Below are 18,681 nucleotides of genomic sequence, written 5' to 3'. Positions count from 1 at the left end.
GTGGACCAGGCACTGTCCTAAACACTGAAGGTGCATGGATTCATTTAATCCTTATAACATCCTGGATACTATTGCACCCCTCAGAGATAAGGAAACTGGGGAAACTTGCTCTGGGTCCCCCACTGGGGTCAGAACTTGAGCCCTAGCAGTCTGGGGGGATCCGTGGTTTCAGCCAGCACACTGTGCTGTTGAACCTGTCCATTACCTGGATCCTGGGCTTTGTCTCCCAGGTGGCTGGTGTGGGGCAGCCCCGGGCAGTGGCAGTTGCACTGTCCTAATTATACACCCCTGGACCATGGAGGCCTGAGGGCCGGGCATGCCCACCACTGGCTGAGTAGAAGTTTCTTGGGCTGAGAGATGATGGTGGGGCCTGGGAATGGAGTCCTCCTTGGCCACATATTTCTATTGAGCTCTGCTACCCTATGATTTGGGATCTGGTGTGGCTTCTCAGACAAACCAGCTGGCAAAATTAGAGGTGAGGGGCCTGCAGGCCAGCATCTGTCATTTCTAGCTCAGCTTCTGCACGTCTGTGCCGGCCTCTCCCCACCCATCTCCACCCTGCCCACAGGTTCTAGGGCACCTCTCCTCAGACAGTCCTGGGGGTGCCGTCCTACAGCATTCAAGGCCACCCAGAACCACTTCCACCTGCCTCACCTTCCTCTCCACCCGAGCCCCTGGACGGCCCGCCTTCCCCATGTTCGCCTCGTGGCTCCAGCTGCTGTGCCCCAGCTTCTGTCCTTGCCTCACCAAACACCCATTTTCCCTGCCACACCAGCATGCAAGCCCTCATGTCTAAATTCATTAAGGCCTTCCCAGATTTCCCCCAACTAAGTTGTAGGGTCACATCTGCCCCCTGTTGAGGACCCTAAGCCGCGTTTGTCTGTGTTGTTGACCCTCTGTCCCCGAGGACCAAGTCCTGAAGACCAGGACTGTGTCTGCTTCATCTCAGTCTGCTCACGGGCTGGGCGTTCAGTAGATGCCTGACTGGGTGTGAGGACAGGAGGGTACACATGCTCCTGGAGAAGGCTGGGTACACCAGCGATGTGCGCTGATTTTTTTAGACTGTTTCCGAAAGGTGAAGTCAAGCCCTGCCCTTTTGTTTCTATTCCTGAAAGGAAGGTCAAGAGATAAATTTTTTTTTCCTTCTAATCTTTTTCATTAGATCTGTATCTACCTGCTTTCAAAATACAGATTTGAGGCTGTGCGTAATACAAAGAAATGTATATAATGAGGCTGCTATAATAGATATCAAGATACACATACTAGAAGGAAGGGCAGGTGAACCCGAATCTACCCATATCTAAGCTAATTGAGCCATTGCGGTTAAGCATCAAAATTAACTCTGAGCTTCCCAACAGACAAAGGAAATAAAATAAAAACACACAAACAAAAACTGTGAGGGGGAGGCACAGAATTGGTGAGCACCAGAGCAAAGTGCAACTTGTTCCCCGTGGACTTGGGGAACTCGAAACTCTCAGAGCCACTCAGGAGGCCCCTGGTTTGCACCGAGCTCTGTCCTGGGCTCCTCACTTAGATGAACCCCCGGCCCTCCTTGCCTCCCAGGGCTACGGTTCTTAGTCAGCATGCCAGCCTCACCCTCTGGACTCTATGCCCTTGGTGAATGTGCTCAGAGTGCCTTCCTCAACAGTCTCTGATTCTAAAAGAAAGTGCTCTTTTTTTTTCTTTTGCATTTCCTCCATATGTAGTTCCACTTGAAAACCTTTCTACTCCAGAGGTCAACAAAAATCCCTGCCCTGTCAATTTAATGTTTCTGCTCCCTGACTAAGAGGCATAAAATCACAGCCTGCCACCCAATATTAAAGGTCACTTTTCATAAGTTTATAGATGGTGATGTCCAGATAACTCGTGACTTAAAACATATGGTTACAGCTCCCTATTAGATCACTCTCTGGACCGTCACAGATCAGTCAGAGTAATAAGGAGGATGGACCTGGTCATTAGGCAGGGGACAGTGATGGGCTGGCATGGTGAGACAGCACTTGACTTCCTGGGACTCTTGGAAAGAGGAGAGGAGATGTTTCCTAAAGAGGAGCAGAGATGCGCCCTAAATGGGTGTTTTCTCAGGCAAAAGCAGCTGCTTCTGAAACACACAGCTCCTATAAACCCAACCTGCTTAAAATCACATTTACTTTCATGTGAGATTCTCTTAATTACATTTTCTCTTTACTAGCATCCTTATTCATTATTTGAAACTTTCAAAAATTATTACGCAATACTTCCTCCCTCTAAACACAGTAACTATTTACCTTCCCGTATCAGATTTTCCACCCTTTATTCCTGTGTATTGGTTCTTACAACATAGCTGTCATCAGAGTTTAGATATTATGGGCAAAATATGTGATGACAGTATCCAGCAATTCCTAAACAAGGAGTAGGATTCCTCTGGGGCTTTGTTCACATTGCCCAGGACTTATTTAGAAAACCCACGAGATAGGGTCTGCTCAACACATAAACAGTCTTGCATTTCACTTTTTAACTTAGCATAATTTCATGCACGATTTTCCATGTAGCTACATAATCTTCAGATTTATCATTTTAATGGCTGCTTAATATTCCATCCAGTTAGCGTGCCATAATTTACTTAACTGCTCCCTATTGTTGGAGCCTTAATGAAAATTTGAATTCACCATGTAATACAGGGGGAAGCTCGTTTTAATGATTACCATTCTAACATCCTCTGCCCTGACTGCATGCCATTACTAACCCAGCTTTGGTAAGGCGCAGATGCTTTCAGAACAATAAATCCTGTCTGAGAGGTGTATGCATGAGTCCCTTTGATTTAATAGCTAATCTGTTCCCTGCACATGTTTTCCTTTTAGGCTGGTGTTTGTGTAGAATATCCATCTCTTCTGAACATTGTGTAACACTAGACTATATTCATTTTTCATGTTGTTCCAGGTACCTTAACCCTGTGGTCAGAGACTTTCATAAATTAATTGGAATTGGGGGTAAAGAGGAGTTTCTGGCTGTCAGCTGTTGTCCCACCCATGTTCATGGAATATCTGTTTGCAGCTGCACTCAAAGACAGAAAATGAGCAAGGATGTTCATGATTACTGGCGGCCCACAGAGCATCCGTGAGTTGCTCTGAGGCCCAGGATTAAATGGCAAATTTTCATGCGAAGTGCTTTGGATACTGTTGAGCACATACTACTGGTTGTCAATCCTCCTTGTGAAAAAGGATGAAGTGGAAGGTGGTTTTCCTAAGTCAGTGCCTATCAGCTGCGTTCCCAATGTCCCAAGCCCTTGGAATTCTCCAAAGACAGGAGGCAAAACTGCAATCTTTAGAACCAGGATGGCAGTGATGCGGATGATGACAACCCCACAAAACACTGCTCAAATAGCTTGATAGATTTCCTAATTCACGGAGTTGTCTCCAGGACTTTCTAGTTGGTTTTTGCCTGAAAGTGGCCAAGTCCTGCCTCTTATAACTCTTCTCTTCTCCTCTTGTGTACTAAGTCGCTCAGTCATGTCTGACTCTTTGTGACCCCATGGACCATAGCCCTCCAGACTCCTCTGTCCATGGGGTTCTCCCAGCAAGAATACTGGAGTGGGTTGCCATTCCCTTCTCCAGGGGATCTTCCCAGCCCAGGGACAAACCCGGGTCTCATATGTTTCCTGCATTGGCAGGCGAGTTCTTTACCTTTAGCGCCACCTGGGAAACCTCTTCCTCTCTTCCTCCCCCATAAAAATGAAAGCATCATCCTCAAAACTAATAAATCATCCCACTTTACTCAGGGGACCCAATAAAGCCATGTGTTGCCAAAGTATGGGACATCTCAGAGGAGACACAATTTTAGGTGGCCACATAGTGAGGTTTTCACTTTTCATTTTCTTTCTTTCTAGAAGGAGAAAGTTATTCTTACTTGCCAAAGACGGTATGTTGGTTTGCTGCTTGCACCCCCCCATCAGCTCTCCAGTGCTTGCTGTACACCTTTCCAGCAGAGAGAAAGCAAGCCTTGGGCTTTGGAAGAAGTACCTATCTAGCTGGTTTTGTTCTTGTTCATTCTTTTTATGTTTATCATCTTTATTTGGTAAAAGGTCATGGTTTATGGGGTGGTGATTAAAAATTTCCTTTCTCAGTGGATTTATTTACCCTAAAAAATGAGGCAACATCAATAAAATGGTAAATAATAACCCAGGTAGTACTGCTGCTGCGTCACTTCAGTCGTGTCCGACTCTGTGTGACCCCATAGACAGAAGCCCACCAGGGTCCCCCGTCCCTGGGATTCTCCAGGCAAGAACACTGGAGTGGGTTGCCATTTCCTTCTCCAATGTGTGAAAGTGAAAAGTGAAAGTGAAGTCGCTCAGTCGTGTCCGACCCTTAGCGACCCCACGGACTGCAGCCTACCAGGCTCCTCCATCCGTGGGATTTTCTAGGCAAGAGCACTAGAAAATGGCAAAATCATGAAGTTGGGAACTCAGTGAAGTTTGGGAGATACCACCTGGTCTTGATGTTGTTCGGTTGCTCAGTCGTGTCCAACTCTTTGCAACCCCATGGACTGCAGCACGCCAGGCTTCCCTGTCCTTCACCATCTCCCAGAGCTTGCTCAAACTTAGGTTCATTGAGTCAGTGATGCCATCCAACCATCTCATCCTCTGTCGTCCCCTTCTCCTCCTGCCTTCAATCTTTCCCAGCATCAGGGTCTTTTCTAAAGAGTCACTTCTTCGCATGAGGTGGCCAAAGTATTGGAGCTTCAGCCTCAACATCAGTCCTTCCAGTGAACACCCAGGACCGATCTCCTTTAGAATATGCTACGCATAGGCTGGAGTTTTTGTCAGCCCTGTGAGCTGGTATTGGATCATGAAGCCGAGTCTAAAGAATGCTCTTCCTTGGAAGGGCTGACATCATCTATGTGTTTTGTCAACTGCTCTTCAAGACGTGTGACTCCCATGGGTTCCTATTGTGTCTCTATGGTGCTGGAATTCTGATTTGGAGAATACCTTGTAACTCCATTTGAATGGCTCACTCTCAAAACCCTCGCCACTTGTGTGTCAGCCCCACCACCCCTCTTGCCACCTCCTTGGACCAGAAGTAGGCAGGAAATAGACATGTGTGTGCATGCTAAGTCACTTTAGTCGTGTTTGACTCTTTGCGACCCCATGGACTGTAGCCCTCTGTCACGGGATTCTTCAGGCAAAAATACTGGAGTGAGTTGCTCCAGGGGATCTCCCTGACCCAGGGATTGAACGGCCATCTCTCATAGTCTCCTGCATTGGCAGGCAGGTTCTTTACCACTAGTGCCACCGGGGAAGCCCCAAACATACATATAATGGGCTATTATTCAACGTTAAAAAGAAATGGACTTCTGACACATGCTACAGTGTGTCATTGTGCTAAGTGAAATAAGACTGTCAAAGAAGACCGAGTGTCCCCAGCCAAGTACCTTATATGACTGCACTGTATAAGGTGCCTGGGTAGTCAGATTCACAGAGACAGAGAGGGGAATAGTGGCTGCCAGGGGCTGGAGGAAGGGAAATGGAGGGCTTAGAGGGGGACAGTTTCAGCTTACGATGATGAGAAAATGCTGGAGATGGATGGTGGCGATAGTTGCACGACAGTGTGAACATAGTTCATGTCACTGACTTGCACACTTAAGAATGGTTAAATGGCAAATGTTATATATACATATCTTACAAATAAAACAAGAAAGTGGGCAGTGAGCACCTTTTCTCCAGCGGTACTGCCTTGGCTTGCCCTGGTCCTACCACAGGGAATCCTGTCCCTCATCCTGTCCCTCCACTTGTCAGAGCTGTCGGTTCAAATGTCATCTCTCCTCCTGCCTTATCCCTCATGGGCCCTATAGGAGCCCCCTTCCTGAGAAGAGTATTATGCTGATTTAGGTGCCCACTGTCTTCCGAACCACTGTCTCCCGAAGGGACTTGCCGAGAGCAGCCTCAGCAGCCCCTCCTGTCCCCCTGTACACAGAGGGTGTTTATGATCAAAGTCAGAAAAATGCCCCCTTTTTTGATGAGGAAGAGCCTGATTATAGCATGCTGGTATTTGTCGTTCAGATGCCACCGTCCTCTCAGGAATGAGCAGTCGCTGAAAGGATCATGCCCTGTGTGAGGCCTCATCTCGATGGGCGGCTGCTGCTCAGCCCACACTGGAGCCAGGCCCTGGCATCCTCTCTAGAAGATTAAGAGCTTTCCTTCCTTATTCAGAAGTGAAACTGGACCTCTGCTCTCCAGTGTCTTGGCTGTATTCAGCGTGTTAGGAGACAGGCAGGCCCTGAGGGAAGTAGAAATGCAGGGAAAGGGTCACTCATGGGGCTTTGTACGGGAGAAATCAGTGACCCTGTGTTCTCTGGAGGTGGTTCTTGGCTTCCTAGGTCTGTAACATGAACATGTGAGCGTGTGGAAACTTGAGGGTCGTTTGACCCAGGCTCCTCATCTTATCCCTGGTAGTTCAGCTGGTAAAGAATCTGCCTGCAATGCAGGAGACCCTGGTTCAATTCCTAGGTCGGGAAGATCCCCTGGAGAAGGAAGATGCTACCCACTTCAGGATTCTGGCCTGGAGAATCCTATGGACTATATAGTCCATGGGGTTTCAAAGAGTCAGACATGACAGAGCGACTTTCACTTTCATTTTCCTCATCTTATAGATGGGGAATGATAAGTCCAGAAACCAGGGAGCTGCCCTAGTGGGAAGACCACCCCCCTGCATCTGTAAGTGGGGGGTTGCTGAGAGCTCTACGTGTCCTGGGCTAGTGTTGGAACACAGCCAGGACATCACGCTCTGGACTCTGCCCTTGAAGATAGCGGATGGTGACAGGGAGTGTTCTGGTTCTGTTGTTTGGTCCAGAACCTGATATCTTTGTGAGGAAGCCTTGAGCCATGAAGCAGAGACACTGCCTTCAAGGGGAGGGCAACAGTTAAATGCAACGAGGGGTCTGTCCTGTGGAGTCCCCATCTCCCTGGCTGGCGGCTCTGAATCTCATGGGTATCACCCGGCAGGTCCCAGGTGAGGAGGCATGTGCTGTGCATGCTTTACATCTCTGCTTCCTTCCTTTTTGACTGCAGAATTTCAGAGGCAGGAAAGCGTCCGGTCTCAGCACAAAGGCATCCAGTTATATGACACCCCTTATGAACCTGAGGGCCAAAGCGTGGACTCGGACTCAGAGAGCACGATCAGCCCCCGGCTGCGGGAGAGCAAGCTGCCCCAGGATGATGACAGGCCTGCCGACGAGTACGATCAGCCATGGGAGTGGAACCGGGTCACTATCCCAGCTCTGGCAGGTAAGGAGCCAGTGGCCCCACTCAGAGGCAGCTGCTCACCTTCATGGCACTCACCTGTGTGAAGGGAGTAAGTGCATGGGTCCCTGCCACCTCAGGTAAGCCACAGGGTTTCTGGTGCAGCTGGGCCCTTCAAAGATGAGGAAGATCCTGGAGGCCAGGATCTAGACAGCCCAGATGATCTCATTGTCTGACTCTGTCTTGGTCCTGTTTTGGTAATGCTCTAGTTTACTGAAGCCAAGATTTTGGAAGGAAATTTTAAAAACTAGAAGAAAATCAGTCTGCAGAGTGGCTCCTATTGGGCCTCGTGGATCCCAGTGACTCCATCCTGTCATTCAGCTACGATGGCCTGCATGCATCCAGGGCCACTGCATTTCCTGTCCCAGCTTCATTCAGCACAAGCCCGTTCACAGAGCACAGGCTGTGGGCACGTCCTGATCTCAGGGGCTGACCTCATTCCTGGCCCAGACACCCTTGACTCAGGTGCCTCTCTGCTCCCACAGCCTTCTGAAAAGCAGCATGCCATATGTGTCACCTGTCTTAAGCTATGCTCACACCCTTTGATCCTAATCTCAGTCCTTAGGGTCCAAACTTATGATCGAAAGCGCAGAAAAAGGCATGATGATCATGAGAGATGGGAACGACCTGGATGTCCGGCATGGGGCATTGATTAAATGGAATACTGAGTAGCCACTACAAGTGACGCTGACAAAGAGTTTATGTATAACAGCCTCGGGAAGTGCTTATGTTTAATGTTAAGAGGGGAAAATCAGATGCAAAAAAATTTCTGTGCTTCTAAGAGTTTTGGCATATGAACAAAAAAACGTGGAGTGACTAACTCTTATCACATTGAAGGTCATAAAGGACGAGTTTTTATTTTTAACATTCATTTTGTTTATAATCTCCCATTTTCAAGCACAACTAGACCCTTCCGCCCTTTCTGGGGCTCAGAAGTGAGTCCTCTGCCCTCCACTTGTCTTGATTCCCTCAGCTGAGGTTCTGACTACTCTTAGCATGTGTGGCCCAGTTCCCTGGATGTAGCACTCTGTGCAGTCTCTGCCTTCTGCTAAGTGCCCTTCCCAGCTATGTCTTATCTGGAAAAGTCCTGCACTTCCTTTGCCATCACTGTGAGCCCTCCTGGCACATCCACACTTCCCACGTGCTTCCTTGCTGCCTCTCTAGGCCTGCAGAGCTTCCTGCTCGTCACCCTGGTGGGGCAGTTCTTTCACCATATAGAGTCAGTGATGTAGGTGCTGGGCCCGTCTGGAAGGCGGTGAGTGCTGGCCAAAAGCTGGGGCTAAGAGTAATTGGGTAACTGAAAGGTCCTTGGTCACCTCAGGTCTCTCCAGCCTTCTCTACCCTCGGCACGGTGAAAACCAAGGACTGTCCCCTGGCATGGTTGATCCTGGGTGTGGGAGAAGCTAGAATGGGACTGATGCTGTTCCAGAGGTGGCTCTTTGCAAACACCAGTCTGATTAAAAGGCCAAACGTTTATGTGACAACTTTTCTAGACACCAAGAGGCCATCGCAAGAGATGACACTGAAGGCAGATGTGGCATCTCACCCTCTCCTGGACTGACCACCTTGCAGGTCATGTTACCTTTGATGTTCTGGTCTAGTCTGGTGCTTTACTGCTCAAAATGTGGTCCCTGGACCAGCAGCATCACATCACCTGGGAACTGGTGAGAAATGCAGAGTCTCAGGCCCCAGACCAGACCTGCAGAAAGTGAAAGTGTTAGTCGCTCAGTCATGTCTGACTCTCTGCAACCTCATGGACTATAGCCTTCCAGGCTCCTCTGTTCATGGGATTCTCCAGGAAAGAATACTGCAGTGGGTAGCCATTCACTTCTCCAGGGGGACTTCCCAACCCAGGGATCAGACCTGGGTCTCCTGCATTGGAGGCACATTCTTTACCATCTGAGCCATCAGGGAAGCCCCCAGACCTGTAGAGTCAATAAGTTTTAAAAGACCCCCAGGGGATTCTCAGGCTTGTTAAAATGAAAATCACTTACCCCACATGACATCATCTCTTCAGAAGGTTCTCAGGCCAGAACTTGCCCAATTCTGCCCAAAGCTGGTTTTAGAACTACTATACATTTCACACAGGATCACAAGGTCTCAGATAGAACTGATCCCCACCTAAGTTTCTGAGCCACAGGTCTCCATTCTGGATTTGGTTTTCGGTTGCTGAGTTGCTATCACATGTGTCATTGTAGGTCAACTTCTTAGGCTGCTGATAGGCAGACGCAGAATCCTGTCCCCACCTGTGTTTCGTCAAGTCACTTACCTCATCAACTGTGTGTCTTGCTCTGGAGTGGAGACTCATGGTGGGTGTGTGCTAAGGCACTCAGTCATGTCTGACTTTGCAATCCCATGGACTGTAGCCCACCAGGCTCCTCTGTCCATGGGATTCTCCAGACAAGAATACTGGAGTGGGTTGCTCCAGGGGATCTTCCCAACCCAGGGATCGAACCCAGGTCTCCTGCATTGCAGGTGGATTCTTTACTGCTGAGCCCCCAGGGAAACTCTGGATACCGATTGTGCTATCCCCAAGAAGCTTTTGGCTCAGTTCTGATTTCTGGGGCATAGAAGGAAGTTGTTTCCCTTGGCTGGAGGGATGCTGTGAGCACCAGTCTTGAGTCTTTGACCAGATCCCTTCCCCACATCTGGACAGAAATTGTCAGGTGAGGAGCACCCTCCTGTTTCCTAGCCCAAAGTACAGTTGGAGTGAGGTGGATGCACCACCTCTCAGGTAACCAGAATGAGTGGAAACAGCTTGATTGGGTTTCTGAAGTGCTGCCAGAGTCCCATTTGTAAACCCGGAAGGGTGGCTGCTCGGGAACAAAGGGGAACATTCCCACCTCCTGACTGAATGAGTAGAGTGTGCAGCACGTGCCTTAGCATGTCATTGGTGGTGTCAGGGAGCCAGGCAGTGCTGAGCTGGGCCTCATCCTCCTTTTCACAACACCTGTTTGAAGTGCCCCGCCCAGTTCTCTGGGCCCTTGGGTGCTGTGATGGGCCCCGGGGGCCTGGGGACAGGATCTGCAGCTGAGCTAAAAATCTACTGGGCAAAACTGTCATCATCTCTTTCCATCCCTTATATTCTGATTCTGCCAGTTTAGCTCACATAAAGGAACCTGGGCAGGGCACCTGGGCAGTGTTTTCAGATTTCCAAAGGTGTACAGTGTGGGGACCTCCAAAGGGCAGAGGTGGGCCTACCAAGGAGGAGCCACAGGGATATACGGTCCCAGTGAGTGGAAAGAATTTTAGTTCAGTTCAGTTCAGTAGCTCAGTCATGTCCGACTCTTTGCGACCCCATGAACCACAGCACACCAGGCCTCCCTGTCCATCACCAACTCCTGGAGTTCACCCAAACTCATGTCCATCGAGTCGGTGATGCCATCCCGCCATCTCATTCTCTGTCGTCCCCATCTCCTCCTGCCCCCAATCCCTCCTAGCATCAGACTCTTTTCCAGTGAGTCAACTTGTTGCATGAGGTGGCCAAAGTATTGGAGTTTCAGCTTTAGCATCAGTCCTTCCAATGAACACCCAGGATTGATCTCCTTTAGAATGGACTGGTTGGATCTCCTTGTAGTCCAAGGGACTCTCAAGAGTCTTCTCCAGCACCACAGTTCAAAAGCATCAATTCTTCGGCGATCAGCTTTCTTCACAGTCCAACTCTCACATCCATACATGACCATGGGAAAAACCATAGCCTTGACTAGACAGGTACACCTAAAAGTGTATCATGAGCTTTCTGTCACTGAGATCAGCCAGCAGAAGCTTGAGTGAGGCAGGATTGGTATCATGAGGGCTTTGCCCTGTGGTGGGAGGTTGGCCTGCAACCCCCTACTTCCAAGGCTCCTTCCATGCTTCATTTCATCAGGACCCCAGCATGCTGGCCTGAGGATGGGGAAGGGGAGCCCTCTGAACTATCTCTGTGGTTCAGTCTATGAAGCAAAAGTGCTTTCCGCCCTTCATAGTGCTGTCCTGCACTGCATTCATGAAAGGAGGCTCTTGTAAGGGGTGCTTCGGCATTCCCCACAGAAGGTGGCCTTCTCAGCCAGTGCAGCCTTTTGGGAAGGCTCGATTATCACTTCCTGGTTGTCGTGAAAACAGCTATTGCAGGGTGTGAGGTGGTTCTCACTTCCTGGGAATGACATTCTTCCCTTCTCTCAGAGTTCTGTAGCAGGTAAAGGAGGTTTCCTGCCTGCCTTCCCTATGGGAAGCTGCTGATAGCCTCAGCCAAGATACCCGCCCCCATGCACCCAGCACCAGAGCCTCAGCACACATTCTTGGCCTGAGTTGATCCCAGCCCCCAAAACGGATGCCTTATGAGTTTTACAATCAGGCTGTCAGCCCCATGCCCACCTGGCAGACTCACCTGCCTTCAGAGCTGGCTGGACTCGGTTCCCCCCGCTGCTTTGACTCACCCCCCAGAGAGTATAGGCAGCAGGTCCACCCCCTCACCGATGCAGCTCCCTGCCCAGTGTGGGGCAGGAGAAGCACCCTGAGTGATTCCATGCTGTCTCGGGTGGCACAACTTGGTGCAGAGGATCTGACCGGCCCCTGGGCTTTGTAAGATAGACAGAGCCTACCCAGGAGGTGGCCACACGGGGAGGGGGCTGAGGACTGGGTGGGTAACCTAGAGAAGCAGACTTGGTCTCGGGGGGCGGGAAGGGCATGGATGTGGAATCTCCACATCTCTGGGGGCCACTGGAAGGACAGGGATAGAACCTCTCCTGGGGCCTCTTTGCTCTCTCTGGGGAAATGTGTCTGCTGCAGAGGGTCCTGGTAAGGCTTACAGGGCACTGTACTGGGTCGTGCTGGTATTACAGAACAATTTTGCGTACATTATCTCATTTCATCCTCCCAACCACCCCCTGGGATCTTAGTTTTGTCCTTTTACAGATACAGAAATTGAAGTCAAAAGAGAAGAAACAGTTGCCCAGGATCCTATAGCTAGTCAGCTGCAGAGCCAGAATTTGAACCTATAAAGTCCCACTTAAAACCCAAGCCCTTACCCTGTTGATGTCTCAGTTCTCTGACACCACCCAAGATACTGCATGTAGTGTGCTGGAGCCCTCACCCTCCCAGAGCCCCTGCGTTGTTGTTCAGTCTCTCAGTTGTGTCCCACTCTTTCCAACCCCATGGACTGCAGCACACCAGGCTTTCCTGTCCTTCACCATCTCCTGGAGTTTGCTCAAACTCATGTCCATCAAGTTGGGGATGCCGTCCAACCATCTCATCCTCTGTCGTCCCCTTCTCCTCCCACCTTCAATCTTTCCCAGCATCAGGGTTTTTTCAGATGAGTCAGTTCTTCACATCAGGTGGCCAAAGTATTGGAGTTTCAACTTCAGCATCAGTCCTTCCAGTGAATATTCAGGACTGATTTCCTTTAGGATTGACTGGTTTGATCTCCTTGCAGCTCAAGGGACTCTCAAAAGTCTTCTCCAACACCACAGTTCAAAAGCATCAATTCTTCAGCACTCAGCTTTCTTTATGGTCCAACTCTCACATCCATTTATGACTACTGGAAAAACCATAGCCTTGACTATATAGACCTTGTTGGCAATGTCACCAATTTCTCCTTGTGTCTACAGTGAGTAGGATATGTGCCTGGGGTGTAGGTTTCCACTTGGAATGGTTCCAGCTGAGGAGCCTGTGGCAGCCCAAGTTCTGGAAGGTTCATGACTGTACGGGGATGACCAGAGCCATCCCACGGGTTGGTCATGCTCTGCCCCTGCTCTGCACAGGGAGGGGACCCCACACCATGGCATCCTACTCCTTCTTGTCCAGCCGAGGAAACTGAGGCCCAGGGAGGGGATGCGAACTGCTGGAGACCTCATGGCAGAGCCAGTTGGGCTATACACAGAGCATGGATCAACATTTCTTTTTAATTCAGTGAGTCGAGTTAAAAGCTATATTTTTAATGATTGCAGTTGCCTCCAAGAAGAAGCAAGTGATCAGAGTGCTTGCTAAAGGTGCCGGGCAGCAAGAGAGTGGGTGAAGGGCACCCTTAAGATATTTCAGAGAGGGACTACTCCGGTGGTCCAGTGGGTAAAACTTCCTGCTCCTCAGGGGGCCTGAGTTTGATCCCTGGTCAGGGAACTAGATCCCATATGCCACAACTAAAGATTTTGCATGCCGCAATGAAAATCAAAGATCCACGTGCTGCAACTAAGACCTGGCACAGTCAAATAAAAAAAAAAAAAAGATCTTTCAGAGAAACAAAGTCATTTTGTTTTTGACTCACTGTCTGGATGAAGGTACTTTTAAAGCCGTGTCCTGGGTTCAGCCAGCAACGGGCCTGCCTTCTAGCGAAAAGAGCAGACAGACATGACTCAATGCTGAATATACTTATTTTGAGTACTTATCTGTCTTCTTTACTAATTTGGCCAATTTCTCTTGAAAAGAAAATTGAAAGCTCAACACAGGGTCTTGGTGTCAGGAGCCATTGGGACAGTAGTGGGAGTCAGACAATCCCAAGTTCACATGCCAGCTCCACCACTCATCAGCTGTGGGATCTCAGACAGGCTCTTAGTCTCCTGAGCTTCAGTTTTCCCGTCTGTAAAATGGGGATTGTCACAAACCGTATCACACTGGATCTCTGTGGTGATCAAGGGAGAAGATTGGCTGAAAAGACTTCATAAACTCTAAAGGGTCATGCCTGAGAGAATGGTTACTGGTGCTCAGGTAAGGCTTGCTGTACTCAATAAAATTTAATTTTATAAATTAAAACAGTACTGCATGAAAAGCTACTTTGGGGGCACAGAGGGCCCATTTATGAAATTCATTCCCAGTTACTCCAGGCAATGAGAGGTATGGATATGTGGAAAACAACACTTCTGTAGGAGATACTCCCATCTCGATTCCAGGAACAGTTCTCACCATGAACCACCCAGTTCTTCCATCCTTTATTCAGTCCCTCCCTAGGACTAGGCCACTGGTCCCCAGGTTTGAGAGGGTCCCCACTGCCAATCTCCCCCAAACCCCTCTCGATTCTAGCTGTGACCCGTTCGTTCGTTGGTTGGTTTACTCAGAGCATGTGGCAGAGTCACCTGCAAGAAGATTACAGGGTCCCACCCCCAGAGCTCCTGATTCAGTAGGTTCCAGGGATGAGGCTGGAGAATCTGCATCTCAGACAGGATCCCAGGTGCTGCTGAGGCTGCTGATCGGGGGACCCCACTTTGAGAAGCTACAGCATTCTCGGTACATGCTGTGTGTTAGGTGCTGGGGTCAGGGAGGAGATAGGGAGGGGTGTCACAGCTCAGCTTGGTGGTGTCAGTGCCACCTCCTCCAGGAAGCCTCCCTTGACATGGCTCCCTTCCCCACCCCCGTCCCAGTATGGGCTGGGGCCCCTCTGTGCTCCCTGCACATCCCCTATGGGTGTGCGTTGGTTTATTCTGGAACAGCCAGATACTCCCTTGTCACTATCAGCTGAAGGGGTGCTGTTGCTGTGTTGGTCACCCCTTGGGCAGGCACCCTCTTGAGTTCTGACATTTTCCCAGCCTCATCAAGTGAGACTCAAAGGGCAGAGGAAGGGGAAAGTAAGGTCCCAGGTATGTCTATTTCCTAAACATCTGTGAGTCATCCCTGAGCCAGCTCAGTTGGCTAATTTAAGATAATCCCATGAAGGTAAGGGGGTGATGGAGGAGGGGCAGGAAATTAATAGACAGTGAGCCCCAGTTAGGAGGCTGGCGTGGCTTAACCCTATGAAGTCCTGCAAGGGAGGGTGTGGTTTCACCGTCATCACACAGATGGCACCACTTGGGCTCAGAGACGGTGAGCAGCCTGTCCACAGTCACACAGCTAATGAAGTCAAGTCAGGCGCTCTCCCCACTGCCACATTGACACTGTGAGTGTGTCACGGGCAGGTCTGAACCTTCCCTTTACCCGTGCTGGGTTGAGGTGGCTTTTTCTTGAGGCAGAAGCTGCTGCGCCCACTCCGTACTGAGCTGGTGACTTGTCGTCACCGTGAGACGCAAGTGCTCCGAAGGTGGTGGTGCTGACCCTGAGTGCGTCAGCGCCTGCTCGCTATTCCCACCAAGCCTATGACTCATGCTCGTGTGCTTAGAATAAACAGGCTCAGCCTCGGCGGAAGAGTCCACGGGGAATCTGCCACCATCACCTGGCACGCCCTGCGCACGCCGCCTCCTCACCATTGGCCCCGGTGGGGCTCCGGCAATGCCTCCTGCCCCCTGCTCAGCTTCCCAGAATGCCTTGGACCTGGGAGGAAATTAACAATTGTGTTGGTACTCGGAGCTTTTTGCTATGTAATGAGTAACAGTTGTAATTAATGTTTAACACGTGTGAACAGCAGGTCTGCAGAGAGGAGGGGGAGGGTTTAAACGAGAGAACTGGGATCACTCGCTTCCTTTGGCTGATATGTTACCGAGGGACAGGTTTTTCCAGTTGGTTTTGCTGTTTGACATATGAATGAATTCATTTAGTAACCTTAAAAAAAAAGAAAAGAAAAACACTGGTGTTTCATAGCTTTGGCTTGCCTGCTAATTATGTTGATAGAAATGTTTCTTCTTCAAGTGCCTTTGTCTCCTGTTTGGAAAATAAACCCAAAGGTTTAGTAGAATGTCTTTTCTCTTCTGCTTGGCAGACAGAGGTCTTTGTGTGGATAGAGGTTTTTAAGTTCTGTGAGGTCAGACTCGGCAGGCCTTGTTGACACCTAGGTCCCCACCTTAGATCAGTGCCTGGCATATAATGAACACACAAGTATTTATTAAGTTATTGAGTAAATTAGGTCTCAGAAAAACCACTCCAAGTTCTCTTGAGGGGTATCACACAGCCTGCTCACACAGAGATGGTATGTTTTCACATCACTCTTTCAAGCTGTACACCTGTCTTCTCTTCAAATGAGGACGAGGTGCCTGCACAAAAGAGGGGCATTTGTGAGTGGCTGGTGACGGCTGTGGTTGCTGCCGTTGGGCTGAACTAGAAGCCGAGAGTGTGTCCCTGGATGTTTTAGGATTGGCCCGTGAATCCGCCTGCCGTGTTGTGGGTGGGGCGGCTGGTGTGCCAGTAGGTGGCAAGCATGACCCTGAGAGCCAGGCACCTGTCCCCTCCTGTCATTCCTCTCCTGTAATTCCATCTATGGATGGGCAGCAGCAGAAACATGAGTAGCTGTGTTAAGGTTTGGGGGTTCCTGGGAGGGAAGACTCGTTTCTACAAGTGTCCAGCCTGCTTCCTGCACATCCTCTGAGGCTTGTGGATGAGGGAAGTCCCTCTCCCAGGCCCTCGGACTGATTCTAAGTGTCTGTGGGTGTCTGCAGGTGAAAGTGTTAGGAGACACACTGCATTAGATCTGAGTGGGCAGTCTCCATCTGACAGGGAGCCCAGCCCAGAGCTAGCAGAGCTGCAGGGTCTAGATTTAAATCCCTGGGCTGCCACTTGCTAGCAGGGTGACCTGGGTCAAACGGCCTGTTTCCTCATCTATAAAACCAGGTGGTAATTGGAATTGGTGCCAGAAGTCGGGGGCACAGTGACTGTTCGGTGGATGCTGGCTTTTGGTATCTTTATCATCACTACTGTTTTTGAGAACCTGTTGCACTGTAGACAGGATTTGTGCTGAACTTGTTAGAGGCCCCTGGGATTCAGAAAATATGGGTTCAAGTCCAAGTTCAAGTCTAGCTGTCAACATGGGACAGTCCCTTTCGCAGCTGGTCATTTCTCATTTCTAAAATGAGTTATGATGGTGGAGATGGCTTGCTTTGGCAGCTGTAAAGGCCTCTGCGTTTAGGTCATTTTATCATTTTCATCAGGATTTATCCCTACTTTTCCTGCAGCCAAGTAGCAGACCTCGGGGTGGGGTCTTTGCACCAGGCAGCCACATCCATGTTTCCCTTTTGGGGTGCAGACTAGGAGGATAAAGGCATGCTCACTCGTGCCAGGCCCTTCTTCCCCAGTCCAGGCTTGGGTGTACATGCATGGACAGCATTCCTGGAACCCAGATGGCATTCCTGGAGCCCAGGCGGCTTCCAGGCGCCTGCCTCACAGGCTTCCCCATACCCTGCTTCTCGGAAGTCACCACTACCCCCTCTTAAACTTCTCTTCTCAGGCACTGCCCTTGAAATATGACAACATGGTGTCCTGGGGCCTGCATGTGCCTGTGAGGGGCACACAGAGGCCTGTTGTTGGTGATTATAAAAGAGCCAGCCAAACATGTGCTGAGTTGCCCATTGTCTTACAACCTATCTGTAGGTACAGCCTTCACGCCCTGGGGAGAGGAGAGGGTGAGGCCTGCTCTTGAACTGCAGGGGAGAAGGGGGCTTCACCTCTCTGGGCCTTAGTTTCTCCACCTGTAAAGTGGAAATTCTAATGCTTGTCTTTGAGGAACAAGTGAGATGATGCAGAACATATGTTTAGAAAGTTGAAGCAGGAGAGGACCATTGTTGGGAACAGAGTTTTAGTCAAGTAGGAGTACTTGCGCATTGTCATGAAAGCTTCCATAGACTCTGGGTCATGGGGGCCCCCACCTCCCCCAAATCAATGCACAGTCTCCCTCCTTGCCCCCTCTTGGGGGCTCATGACTGCCTGGGCTGCAGCCCCTTATATGCGTCTCCCCCCCTGCCCTCCCCACTCCACACGTGTCCCCCTCTACCAAAAACCGACCAGAGTCAAGGCCAACAGTGTGCAGGAATCAGCACCCTAGACTGTGTGGAAAGGGTACTATGGGCACCTTCGTTCTGGTCTCTGCCCTTGTGTTTTCAAAGTAATAGGATATCCATGAACAAACACCAGACCTGGAACACTGTGCAGGCCCCTCCTGTCAGCCCCATATTTGTTCCCGCCTCATCCACATGGGGCTTTAAAAGGCCTCTTCAGCATCTGAAAGCTCTGTGCACGGGGTTTGTTTTCAGTTCTCTGATCCTTGTTGCCCCTGCATAAGGGACTCTGTCCTGTGCTGGAGAACTGGGGAGGGCCAGCCAGAAAGATGCAGCCACTGATCCACAGGCCCCACCTGGGGACCCAAGGCCCTAGTTCCCTGTGAACCTTCCTTAGGGGCCAGCATCCATACTCATGGCCAGCCTGGAGGACTTAGGGATGTTTGGCAGACTGTCAAGTCTTCTCTCCCTGCCTGGCCTAGAGAAAGGCACTCCTAGAGCACTCCTAAGTGAGGGGAGGCTGCCCAGGCTTTCATCCCAAAGCAGAGGGTCAGGGACTGGGGGCTGGGGCCCCCTGCCTGGCACGACAGCCTGCTCCTCTCTGCTGGGCAGTCTACTTGCCCAGTCCAGGCCCCGTTCGTAAAAACATAAAGTCCCACCAACCTCCTCAGTTTGTTGTGAGGGTCAGAGAATGTCACATCAGGTCCTCACATATGCCTGCCTGTGAACCGGAAGCACTCAGTAAAGGTCAAGTCATTTTTCAAAACTATTATAAAATGATTTGAGGGGGAAGTCCAGCTCCTAAGT

General features: G+C 50.1%; 1 protein-coding gene across 1 annotated transcript in view; it reads left to right on the top strand.

Annotated features, from left to right (window-relative positions):
- SHB (SH2 domain containing adaptor protein B) overlaps positions 1–18,681 on the top strand; it is a 141,182-nt gene that overhangs the window by 82,592 nt on the left and 39,909 nt on the right. The window contains exon 3 of the mRNA XM_055427087.2: positions 7,043–7,258. Within this exon, the coding sequence (XP_055283062.1) occupies positions 7,043–7,258 (216 nt within the window). The remainder of the gene's footprint in view (positions 1–7,042; positions 7,259–18,681) is intronic.

The sequence above is a fragment of the Moschus berezovskii genome, chromosome 7, assembly GCF_049115385.1.
Source record: "Moschus berezovskii isolate FMDL1 chromosome 7, NW_MosBer_1.0, whole genome shotgun sequence".
Lineage (NCBI taxonomy): Eukaryota > Metazoa > Chordata > Mammalia > Artiodactyla > Moschidae > Moschus > Moschus berezovskii.
Note: the sequence above shows the minus strand (reverse complement) of the source record. Positions and strands in the feature narration are given on the sequence as shown.